The sequence below is a fragment of the Heterodontus francisci genome, chromosome 13 (genome assembly GCF_036365525.1).
Source record: "Heterodontus francisci isolate sHetFra1 chromosome 13, sHetFra1.hap1, whole genome shotgun sequence".
NCBI lineage: Eukaryota > Metazoa > Chordata > Chondrichthyes > Heterodontiformes > Heterodontidae > Heterodontus > Heterodontus francisci.
This window is the reverse complement of record NC_090383.1, coordinates 32,776,771-32,789,674: the sequence shown is the minus strand read 5'-3', so window position 1 is coordinate 32,789,674 and position 12,904 is coordinate 32,776,771. Positions and strand designations below refer to the sequence as shown.

General features: G+C 45.6%; 2 protein-coding genes across 8 annotated transcripts in view; both read left to right on the top strand.

The window, feature by feature from the left end:
- The window catches only part of kif25 (kinesin family member 25), a 271,160-nt gene that overhangs the window by 253,731 nt on the left and 4,525 nt on the right, over window positions 1-12,904 (top strand). For 5 of the 7 annotated variants that reach the window (XR_010976174.1, XR_010976175.1, XR_010976173.1 and 2 more), the window contains one exon: window positions 4,358-5,658. Coding sequence is in view for 1 of the 7 variants with exons in the window: in XM_068044632.1 (XP_067900733.1) it covers window positions 4,358-4,437 (80 nt within the window). In the remaining 6 variants the exon portion in view is untranslated. Of the gene's footprint in view, window positions 1-4,357; window positions 6,342-12,904 lie in introns of those variants that run through there. The other 2 variants (XR_010976172.1, XM_068044632.1) reach the window with 2 other exon arrangements.
- Window positions 1-12,904, top strand: part of afdna (afadin, adherens junction formation factor a) — a 598,271-nt gene that overhangs the window by 583,519 nt on the left and 1,848 nt on the right. The window lies entirely within an intron of this gene.

Sequence of the window (12,904 nt, the reverse complement as noted above, 5' to 3'; positions counted from 1 at the left end):
CTACTTACATTTCTGCAATCTTACTAGACTTAGCACTCAACAGGCTCAACCAATTACAAACAGCAGTCTACGCCAAAAGAATATTTAACAGTACAGCCAAAATAAAATATAGGTCAGTGGAAGTTCTGATCAATTTGCACAGTGGTCTGGTCAGACCATACTTTGATGGATATTACCCAATTGCCTGGATGGGTGCAGCTCCAACACTCAAGGAACTCAACACCATCCAAGACAAAATAGTCTGCTTGATCAGCACCCCAACCAATACTTAAACATTCACTTCTTCCACCACTGGTGTACAGTGGTAGCAGTGTGTACCATTTACAAGATGCATTGCAGCAGTTTGCGAAGGCTCCTTTGATAGCACCTTCCAAACTGCAACCTTCACCCCTAGAAGAACAACAGCAGCAGGCACATGGGAACATCATCACTTCATCCTGACTTAGAAATATGTTGCCATTCCTTCACTGTCGCTGGGTCAAAATCCTGGAACTCCCTCCCTAGCAGTACTGTGGGTGTACCTACACAACATGGACTTGCAGCAGTTCAAGAAGACTGTCACTTTCTCAAGGCCAATTAGGGATGGACAATAAATGCCGGCCTTTCCAGCAATGCCCACTTCCCATGAACAAATAAAAGAAAAGGCTCGATCAATTTTGGTGGTTGGGCCTTTCTTACATTGACTAGGCAAGCTGCCAACACTAAGTGCACTGCTTATACACAGTTTGCCATTAGTGAAGCAGCAAAATCAAGCTGGCCTGCAGCTCTTAAAAGCGAGGTGCACTTTTCAAAGGTGGTCATTACTGTGGTAGCAAACAGTTTGATATCGGCACTGGGAGTCCTGACAATGCAAGTACCCAGGCATAAACAGGGTGATAGTAAGACCAAAATCAGCCCCATGATTCCAGGAAAGGGCAGATGGATAAAGCCATAAAAAAGGCTAGTGGCCTTTTGGACTTTATAATAAAGGCATAAAGTACAAACTGTGAGGCAGTTATAAAACCTGAATAAGGCAATGTACAGGTAGAGTACATTGTGAATTTTTGAGCACCTCACTATACAAAGAAATCTGGAGATTCACCAGAATGATACCAGGGATGAAGAACTATACTTATGAGGATGAAACCTCAGATACTGGGCTCTGGCGTTGGGGGTCGTGGCAGGGGGGATTGGAAAATTCTTCTGGGAGAGGCCCACCATAACCCCTGACGCCGAGAAGTTCCCGCCACATTTTACCGGCGGCAGAGACACCTCCGTGCGGCCGGTGGCAGGGCCTTCATTTGCGTTGCAAATAAATGTAAATAAACATACCTAGACCAGACAGCCATCCCACGCTGATATTCTGTCCGGTGGCTGGAAGTCACACGTCTTCCGATCCCTGTTGGAAATTCAAGGCAAGACACTCATGGGGAGGGGGGACGAGTTTAATTTTCAGGTCGGGAGGAGGGGGGGAAAATGGAGGATCCTTACTCCATTGGCTGGGGGGATGGTGGGAAGGGGTTGAAGGGCAAATCTAACGAAGTTCGGGGTGGTGGGAGGTTCGAGTTGGGAATTATGTTCATTTTGGATGGAATAGGCCCAAAATCAAACATGGGTGGGGGTGGGGGTGGGGGGGGGGGGGTGGTGCAGTAGTCAGAAGGAGATTCCAGCTTTTATTCAGTTTTTCACACAAATTTCAAATTAATGTCCCTTTAAAATTTCAATTGTGATTGCAGGGCTTGAAGCCCTTTAAGAATGGCGCCTGTGCCTGCGCAGTGGTGCCAGATGCCATTGCCGGGGATGGAGCGGCTGTCCTCTCTATGGCATCGGGGGCTCAATGATGGCGCATCCGTGCCTGAAGACCACCGATAGCAGAGCGCGCCACTGCAATTTGCAGCGTGCTCATAACTTTCAGCCCACTGATTCTTTTTATAGCAGATAAAATTTAATTGGATTTAGTATCATAAAGGATTTTGATAGGATGATTTAATTTATTTAGAGATACAGCACTGAAACAGGCTCTTCGGCCCACCGAATCTGTGCCGACCATCAACCACCCATTTATACTAATCCTACATTAATCCCATTACCCTCTCACATCCCCACTACCACCTACCTACTCTAGGGGCAATTTATAATGGCCAATTTACCTATCAACCTGCAAGTCTTTGGCTGTGGGAGGAAACCGGAGCACCCGGCGAAAACCCACGCGATCATAGCGAGAACTTGCAAACTCTGCACAGACCCTCCCCCCCCCACCGAACATCGTTAGCTTTGCCCTTCAACCCCTTCCCACCATCCCCCCAGCCAATGGAGTAAGGATCCTCCATTTCCCCCCCTCCTCCCGACCTGAAAATTAAACTCGTCCCCCCTCCCCATGAGTGTACCCAGAATCGAACCCAGGTCGCTGGATCTGTGAGGCTGCGGTGCTCACCACTGCGCCACTGTGTCGCCCAGAAAAAAATACTTTTTCCTCTAGTGCACCAGTCAATGACCATAGATCATCAATATAAAATTGTCAGTAAAGCAGTGGGGAGTAGATTAGAGAAACATCTTTATCCAGACAGCTGTAAGAGGATGAAATGTACTATCTCAGGAAGGAGTACAGACAGAGACCATTGCATTTTGTAAGGGAAGGGTAATTAAATATTTTAAACAGATAGAGCAGGGCAGTGGGACTAATTGTGGTAAATAAAAGCAAAACACTGCAGATGCTTGAAATCTGAAATAAAACAGAAAGAACAAAGAACAGTACAACACAGGAACAGGCCATTCGGCCCTCCAAGCCTGCGCCGATCTTGATGCCTGCCTAAACTAAAACCTTCTACACTTCCGGGGACCCATATCCCTCTATTCCCATCCTATTCATGTATTTGTCAAGATCTCTCTTAATCGTCGCTATCGTACCTGCTTCCACCACCTCCCCCGGCAGCAAGTTCCAGGCACTCACCACCCTCTGTGTGATGAACCTGCCTCGCACATCCCCTCTAAATTTTGCCACTCGCACCTTAAACCTATGTCCCCTAGTAACTGACTCTTCCACCCTGGGAAAAAGCTTCTGACTATCCACTCTGTCCATGCCGCTCATAACTTTGTAAACCTCTATCATGTTGCCCCTCCACCTCCGTCGTTCCAGTGAAAACAATCCGGGTTTATCCAACCTCTCCTCATAGCTAATGCCCTTCAGACCAGGCAACATCCTGGTAAACCTCTTCTGTACCCTCTCCAAAGCCTCCACGTCCTTCTGGTAGTGTGGCAACCAGAATTGCACGCAATATTCTACGTGTGGCCTAACTAAAATTCTGTACAGCTGCAGCATGACTTGCCAATTTTTATACTCTATGCCCCGACCGATGAAGGCAAGCATGCCATATGCCTTCTTGACTACCCTATCCACCTGCGTTGCCACTTTCAGTGACCTGTGGACCTGTATGGTCAGATCTCTCTGCCTGTCAATACTCCTAAGGGTTCTGCCATTTACGGAATACTTCCCACCTGTATTAGATCTTCCAAAATGCATTACCTCACATTTGTCTGGATTAAACTCCATCTGCCATTTCTCCGCCCAAGTCTCCAACCGATCTAATCCTGCTGTATCCTCTGACAATCCTCATCACTATCTGCAACTCCACCAACCTTTGTGTCGTCCGCAAACTTACTAATCGGACCAGCTACATTTTCCTCCAAATCATTTATATATACTACAAACAGCAAAGGTCCCAGCACTGATCCCTGCGGAACACCACTAGTCATGGCCCTCCATTCAGAAAAGCACCCTTCCACTGCTATCCTCTGTGTTCTATGACCAAGCCAGTTCTGTATCCATCTTGCCATACTCAGCAGGTCTGGCAGATTTGTGGAGAAAGAAACAGAAATAGTGTTTCGAGTCGGATATGAGCCTTCCACATCAGAACCCTGGGTTCTGGGATTAATTCTGGATTGCTTTAGCAAATATTTGGGAATAGCTGGGATAGGGGGTTGACTGGCATCCTTCTGTGCTGCAAATTTCTGTGGTTGTGTGCCTATCACTGAAATAATTAAGAAAATCTCAGGGATAAATAATATCTTTTATAAGTTATTACATATGGGACAAAGGTTTGATTCCCATCTAGAATGATGACTTGGGTTTCAACAGTCTCAATTCAACTCCCGGTGCATAAGTCCACAGCATAAAATTGGCTTCATTTGGTACTGTTTAAGATTTATGTTCTGAATGATGAGAGAGACAAATATAACTACCCCATTGCGTGATTGTTATCTTCATGAAAATGGAATTAATAGCATTGCTGCAGCAGTATATAGGGATGCTGTGTTTTGTACTTGATTATTGAGAATTTAACAATGTCTTTTCTAACTGTTATTCATTTATAACTTGTAGAGAACAGTGGAAGAAGATCTTCACAAAATAACCCCCAAGGATCTCGGCGAAATGTTTCCGGCTTTACACAGGGCCAGTAACCATATAGTATGACAAAACCAAAACACTGCGAATGCTTTAAATCTGAAATAAAAAGAGAAATTACAGGTCAGGTAGCATCTGTGGAGTGAGATGTTATTCAGGTTGATGCCCTTTCATCAGAACTGGAAAAAGTTAAACGTAACAGTTTTTAAGCACAAAAACAAGGAAAGGAGGAAAAAACAGAAGGAAAGGTCTGTGATGGGTGGAAGGCAGGAGTAATTAAATGACAAAACCATATAGTACTAGTCTTCTAAAATTTATAGCACCAACTACAAATCATAATTTTGTTTTCAAGACTAGGGAAGAATCACTGCAATGGTTTGATATATTTCATCAAATAATGATTTTATTTTGATTCCGTTTTCTATGAAGAAGTTTTGCTGTGCTTTATTTACTACTTTAATAACCAAAAAAACGATTAACTGCAAAGAAACCTTCTAATTTACGGGAGTGTCTGAGATAATTTACACTGGAGCAGCGAAGGCTAGGAGATTTAATATAGGTTTTTAAATTATGAAGCCATAGAATATAATTAGTTAATTATGATGGTATAACACTCATTATAAAATGTATTTCTATATGCAATTCTTTGACTTTGAGGCAAAACCAATAATTCATTCATTGAAAGCTGTGGTATTTGTGCACAAGTCCTTTAAATGTATGTTGCTACAAGCTGTTCGTTGGTGTTATCAATTGTTATATATTATAGATAGATTTAATTGTACTTTTTACCAACTACATTGTTCATAATTTTCACTTCCTAAGAGCAGGATATCATGTAACGATAAATTGCATTTGATAATGCTTGGAAGAGCCAAACAAATATTACATTAGAATAAATGTGAATGGTACGTTGAAGCACCAACATTACCGACACAGACACGATAGGCCGAATGGTCTCCCTCTGTGATGTAAATTTTCTGTGGTTACTATGAGCATGCTGTTGGAATCAGAGAACTCATTCACACAATGATTGGTTGAGAGAGGGTCAGCAGGGCTTTGCTTGTATGTTCCTGTTTCTCTTTTATTTTTCAGTTTTTTATCTACAATCTGCATTGAGTGTGATGAGTACTTTGAATTAATTCAGTGGCATTACTTTTTTCGCACTATTACTGTAATGAACAGAAAGATGCCATTTAGAACACCACCTAACCAATGGAGGCAGCTAGCTGGGAAGTGATGGTCTTCTCTACTTTGGAGCACGTTGAAGCCTTTCTAGAGTAAGGTTTTACAGTTTTGATTAAGAGATGACAATCTAATCATGTAGATATTGTTTTAACCAAGTACCTTACACAATTTTGGTATTTATTTCAAAATGAAGGAAAGAATTAGTGTTTTATTATAGAAATGGAATCTGTTAGAATAGAGTTATGATTGATTAAGTATTTAAGACTGAAGAGTGGAACCATAATAGCTCCTATCCAATCCCTTTCCCTTTGAGATTCCTTTGTAGTGACTGAAGAGAACTTTACGGGGGAAATTTTATCCTGGCAGCAGGGGTCTTGACATCCAGAGGAACTGAAGCCGAGATCCCCATGTCACCTCTTCTACAGAAATCCCACTGAATTAAGGGCTGATTAGGCACTTAAGTGGACAATGGCGGGTTTTCCACAGAATCAAGGACCTTGTTGCCGGAGTTCGGCCCTTGCAGATCTGCCAGCCTATCAGAGGCCGACAGCTTTTTTTTTCCAAAATATACTTTATTCATAAAAATCTGTAAAAGATACATGACAAAACAGTTCAAAACAGCATCAAGTTGACAATACATAAAGTGCAAATGAGATCAGTTTCCTTCAATACAGGAGTGAGTTGCCTCACAACCCTTCCATTTCATTTTACATGCCAGGTACATTTTGCAGCAAACCCCTATTTTCTGGATACAGCCCAAGGGGTTTACCATGGATCCAGCCCCTCGGTTCATTTTGGTGGGGGGACCTTACACAGTGGTCTTTCCCCATTAAGCCTTTGCCGCGGCTGCCCCAAGCTTTAGTGCGGCCCTCAGCACATAGTCCTGGACCTTGGAATGTGCCAGTCTGCAACACTCGGTCGTGGACAACTCTTTGCGCTGGAAGACCAGCAAGTTTCAGGCAGACCAAAGAGAGTCTTTCACCGAATTGATGGTCCTCCAGCAGCAGTTGATGTTTATCTTGGTGTGCATCCCTGGGAACAGCCCATAGAGCACAGACTCCAGTGTTACAGAGTTGCTTGGGATAAATCTCGACAAAACCCACTGCATCTTTTTCCACACCTGCTTTGCAAAGACACATTCCAGAAGGAGGTGGGCAACAGTCTGTTCCCCACCACAGCCACCTCGAGGGCAGTGTGCGGAGGGGGTGAGACTCCGGGCGTGCAGGAAGAATCTGACGGGGAGGGCTCTTCTCACCACCAGCCAAGCTACATCTTGGTGCTTGTTTGAAAGTTCTGGTGATGAGGCATTGTGCCAAATAACTTTGGCAGTCTGCTCGGGGAACCATCTGACAGGATCCACCATCTCCTTTTCCCGTAGGGCCTTGAGGACATTCCGTGCAGACCATTGCCTGATGGATTGGTGGTCAAAGGTGTTTTTCCGCAGAAACGTTTCCATGAAGGATAGGTGGTACGGCACGGTCCAACTGGATGGAGCGTTCCGTGGCAATGTGACCAGGCCCATCCTTCGCAACACCGGGGACAGATAGAACCTCAGCATGTCGTGACACTTGCTGTTTGCGTACTGGGGCTCCATGCACAGCTTGATGCAGCTGCACACGAAGGTGGTCATCAGGATGAGGGCGATGTTAGGTACATTTTTCCTCCCCTAATCCAGAGGTTTGAACATGGTGTCCCTCTGGACCCGGTCCATTTTGGATCCCCAGATGAGGCGGAAAATGGCTCGGGTGACCGTCACGGCGCAGTAGTGGGGTATGGGCCAGACATGCGCCACATACAGCTACAAAGTGAGCGCTTCGCACCTGATGACCAGGTTCTTACCCACAATGGAGAGAGATCGCTGCTCCCACGTGCTCAGTTGATGGTGTACCCTGGCTACTTGCTCCTTCCAGTTTTGGTGCTCGCCCCAGCCCTTCCGAACCATATCCCCAGCACCTTCAGGTAGTCTGACCTGACAGTGAAGGGAGCAAAGGATCGGTCAACCCAGTTCCCAAAGAACATGACCTCTCTCTTGCCGTGGTTAACTTTGGCTCCCGAGGCCAGTTTGAACTGGTCGCAGATGCTCATCAGTCTGGAATGGACAGCGGATCTGAGCAGAAGACAGCAACGTCGTCCATGTACAGGGAGGTTTTAACCTGAGTGCCTCCGCTGCCTGGGATTGTCACCCCTCTTATGCCTGTATCCTTTCTAATAGACTCAGCAAAGGGTTCAATACAGCAAACAAACAAGATGGGGAGAGAGGACAGCCCTGTCTGACTCCAGATTGGATTGGGAAACTTTCTGATTCCCACCCATTGATTGAGACTGCGCTACTGATGTTTGTGTAAAGCAGTTTGATCCAATTGCAGATTCCCTCCCCAAACCCCATTTTGGAGAGCACGTCCATCAAGTAGGTGTGCGATATCCTGTCAAAAGCCTTCTCTTGATCCAAGCTGATGAGGCAGGCGTGCACCCTCTTGTCCCGTACTTAGGCGATCATATCCCTGAGTAGCGCAAGACTATCAGAGATCTTCCTGCCGGGTACAGTGCAGGTCTGGTCAGAGGCCGGCAGCTTTTTTTTCCAAAATATACTTTATTCATAAAAATCTGTAAAAAAACATTACAGAACAGTTCAAAACAGAACCAAGTCGACAATACAAAGAGTGCAAAGGATATCAGTTTCCTTCAATACAGGAGTGAATTGCCTCACAACCCTTCCATTTCATTTTACATGCCAGATACATTTTGCAGCAAACCCATATTTTCTGGATACGGCCCGAGGGGTTTTCCATGGATCCAGTCCCTCAGTTCACCTTGGTGGGGGGGACCTTACACAGCGGTCTTTCCCCATTGAGCCTTTCCCGCGGCTGCCCCAAGCTTTAGTGCGTCCCTCAGCACATAGTCCTGGACCTTGGAATGTGCCAGTCTGCAACACTCGGTCGTGGACAACTCTTTGCGCTGGAAGACCAGCAAGTTTCAGGCAGACCAAAGAGCGTCTATCACCGAATTGATGGTCCTCCAGCAGCATTTGATGTTTATCTCGGTGTGCGTCCCTGGGAACAGACCGTAGAGCACAGACTCCTGTGTTACAGAGCTGCTTGGGATGAACCTCAACAAAAACCACTGCATCTTTTTCCACACCTGCTTTGCAAAGACACATTCCAGAATGATGAGGGCAACAGTCTCTTTCCCACCACAGCCACCTCGAGGGCATTGTGCGCAGGGGGTGAGACTCCGGGCGTGCAGGAAGGATCTGACGAGGAGGGCTCTTCTCATCACCAGCCAAGCTACATCTTGGTGTTTTTTTGAAAGTTCTGGTCAGAGGCCGGCAGCTGCAGTGCCACTGTGGAGGTACCTACTGGAAGCCGAGAAGCAAGCATCATTGGAACAAGACCTCGGTTAGATCAAGGCAGGAGGAGCCTTGTGGGGTGGAGGTCGTGGGGGAAGGGCGGAGGGGGGTCTTAGGCAAGGGTAGGGGAGTGTCCCTCAGCAGGCCCCTCCTTCCTGATGCCGGATCCATTGTTCAGGCACTGTGTCTTTTAACGAGGATCCCCCCTTCTGGACCAGGAAGCAGCTTGCATGGTTCCTCGTGCCTTGCTTCCCCTGCAGTGCCAGGGCCGCCTGCTGCACGACTAATTGTGGCTGCAGCAGGAAGAGGCCCTTAATTGAGGGTTAATTGCCCAGTTAAGGGCCTCAATTGGAAGCAGGGTGGGAAGGCCGTTCACAGGCCTCCCTGCCCCAGACTAAGTTTTAGCTGCGGAGGAGAGCATAAAATTCCTCCCTACATGTTTAAATACACAATGTTTGAGGGGTCAGGAGAAGGATACACTATTCTTCTCGAAATGAAGTAGCTATATGTGGTAATTAAGATAGGGAATAACTTCTTTAAGACAATGGGAAATTATAGAGTTCCGAGGGAGTGCTAGAAACAGGGCAAGTACAGTCCCCACTGTTTATAGCAGGTGCATTGGGGTTAATGCGTTTTACTTAGCAACTGCCTCTCCTAATTGTTAGCAGTTGCATCCGGAATCACATCACTAAAATAATCAAATTGCAACAAGGTGTGAACATTTTATTGAAGCTGCTTGAAGATCAGACTTTGGCAGAAATCAGAAAAGCCTTTTAAATTAATAAGTACAGGATAAGTAATTAGTGAACTGCCCGAAATAGTCTGTGCACTTAATATGTTTTAAATGGCACCTTAGTAATTGACTCCATAGTAATAGCAAAAGGTTAATGCCCATGATAAATGCAGACAGTATAAGTGTAGTCGGAACCATCTGTTTTCTACTTTCCAGTGTGAGGTCAAAGCTATATAGTTGGGGTGGCGCCTCTTGATTCTGAACCATTAGGGCAGAATTTATAGTTTTAACACAGGAAAGAGATCCATATCTTAGAATATATTGTGGTTAGGTTAAGAATGAGTACAGTGAGAAGGAAACACAATCTAAAATAGTAAGCTCAGGGAAGATGGGTTATGAAAAAATGTACCTTAGGGCAAATAGGAGAGAAATGTTCATATGAAGGTTAGTCAAGGGAAGAATAAAGGAAAAAAAATGGATTAGAGCTTTTGGGAGAAATTGGGCTCTGCAGTGCCCATTTGTTTGGGTACTACAAGGTTCCTTAAGCATTGAAAATGGCACACGCGGTGCATGTGCACACTTCTAAAGGGAAGTGCACCAGACGCCATCTTCGTATAGGGTTTTGTGAACGTACAACTAATGTCAGCGCCAATATGCAGAGCAGGCAGATCATGAGGTCAAGCAGCATGCAATGCTGATTTTACTGCAGCGTTGCCGTTATGGAGCTTCACAGTCCAGCCTATGACCTCTCAACTTCCCACAGCTGAACACGCATTCAACAGCATGATGGACCACTAGTGCTATTTAAAGGAATCATCAACTACTTATAGGTTAGTTGCTGGATTATGTCTTCTGGCTGTGGCTGTGATTCTATGCATTTTTGGTTCTTTTCTATACTTGTTAAAAGTTTCAGTAGTCTGTAGGGACTGATCTGATTGGTGCTGAAGTACTTTTTTGGTTACTTAAAGGCTTGTGCATAAACTAGTGACTTCCAGACATGGGTGGCCAAATAGGACTTCCACTTGGCATTGAACAGGACTGCAAGAATGAGCAGAGGCCACACAGAACAGGATAAGCTGCTAGAAGAAGGAGGATGAGGAAGGGGGTAAAGGCTATCAACAAGAGGCCATGTTCACAGAGGGTTTTTAGGGAGCAGATCTTTTGGAGAACAGATTGCTGGAGTGCTGTGACATGCAGCAAGCCCCTTTGCACATTTGTATCCAGATCTATGATGGCAGTAATCTGAGCTTCGATGACAACAAGCTGAGATTGCATGACAGCAATCTGAGCTTCCACTGTAGCACTCAGACATTGGATGCTGTTGCTTGTGCTGCAATGGCAGCTGAGATACAAGCCATCAAGTGCTGAATCATGGTAAGTTCCACAGGTGTGCTGCAGGAGGTAGCCAAACGTTCCATGTTGGAAAGAATGGGCCCCAAGCTCTGCACAAAACTCAGTTCCAAGTTGGTGCTGGATTCCTCCGTGATTTCTAGCAGGCTTTCAAATGAACCAAGCAATCGTGTATGTACGCCCATCAGTCTATAGCCTGGACCAATGAATTCACCATTTGAGTCGTCTGCAGCAGAACTAGTGATCCTTCCTGCAAGTTGACACCTCCACTATTATTTCTCCCTGCGCATTGGTGCCCTGTGCAGTGGTTAGCACTGCAGCCTCACAGCTCCAGCGACCCGGGTTCAATTCTGGGTACTGCCTGTGTGGAGTTTGCAAGTTCTCCCTGTGTCTGCGTGGGTTTCCTCCGGGTACTCCGGTTTCCTCCCACATGCCAAAGACTTGCAGGTTGATAGGTAAATTGGCCATTAGCAATTGCCCCTAGGATAGGTAGGTGGTAGGGAAATATCGGGACAGATGGGGATGTGGTAGGAATATGGAATTAGTGTAGGATTAGTATAAATGGGTGGTTGATGGTCGGCACAGACTCGGTGGGCCGGAGGGCCTGTTTCAGTGCTGTATCTCTAAACTAAACTAAACTAAATACTACTTCATTGGCTGTAAAGTGCTTTGAGATATCCAGTGATTATGAAAAGTGCGATATAAATTCAAGTCTCTTTATTGACTACTGACTAGTGGGAAGGAAATTGAGTATGAGATTTGTAGTCATACAGAATTGTTATACTGGGAGCATTAACCTCAGGTAGACTGTGATAAAATAAAAGTTTGTGGTCAAATGGAGAGGGGTTCTTAGGATAGACATAATTGTCTCCTAATTAGTATGTTGCATGTCCAACAAGGAAGGATGCAGTATCAAATCTGATATGAGGAACTGAAGCAAGACAGTAAGTAATCTGAAGGGAAGAGAACATTTAGAAAGTTATAATTTAAAATTGATGAAGAAAAAGAGGGTCAACGATGAAGGTGTGGGACTGGAAATTAGTTCATTTCAGTGGGATGAAAGGGGATCTAGGCCAGATTAATTTGATGAAAAAATAGTCATTGCAGCAGCAGACTGTCACTAGGAAATATATAAAGTTGTTTAAGAGTTAACAGGTTAATTGCGTTCTGACTAGAATTAAAGGGATTTGTTTAAGACTCTGGGCTAGAAATTGGATAGCCTCAATTTTCAGGCACGGAGCCCGTGATTGGTGACTTGCCTCTGCTGGTTCCTAATGAGGTGGGCAGCATGTAAACTTGGTACACACACTTCATCTCCATGATTACAATGTAGCCCTGAGCCCATCCTTTTCATCGTGGAAGTGTTAAGCAATGCTATGGTAGCACTGCCAGACTAACCCATGATGGAGTGTCTGTTGGCCGCTGTCTTAGCTTCCACTGCAGCATTGGCAAAGGCCTCCCCGATTTCTCATTGATACAGTGGAAGCTCAGGCAGAGGTCATGAGATCCCAGGTGGCTGGCATGCAGGCTCAGACCGTTGCCTTCCAGGTTCAGACAGCAACCATCATGGGTGCATATATCAGTGCTCAGCAGGACATGCAAGCTCTCACAGAGGTCCAGCAACCTGTGCACCAGTAGATTACAAGGATTGCTGAGGTACCGCCCTCTGGAGTGGCAGTGGCATTGTAGAGGACAAACCTGCTGTCCTTTCTCAGGATGACAGCATTCGTGCCCACACCACTGCCACTCTGCCAGTGCCCTTGCTGTTGCCTCTCAACCATGCCGAGGTGGTGCAGTCCAAAGCTAGGCCCTCAAGGCCCAGGGGTGCTCAAGGCATCCTACAAGGCCATCAGCAGTCTCCTCTAGTGACAGTCAGCAGCCCCCCTCCAGACTTGCCAAGGCGATTTGG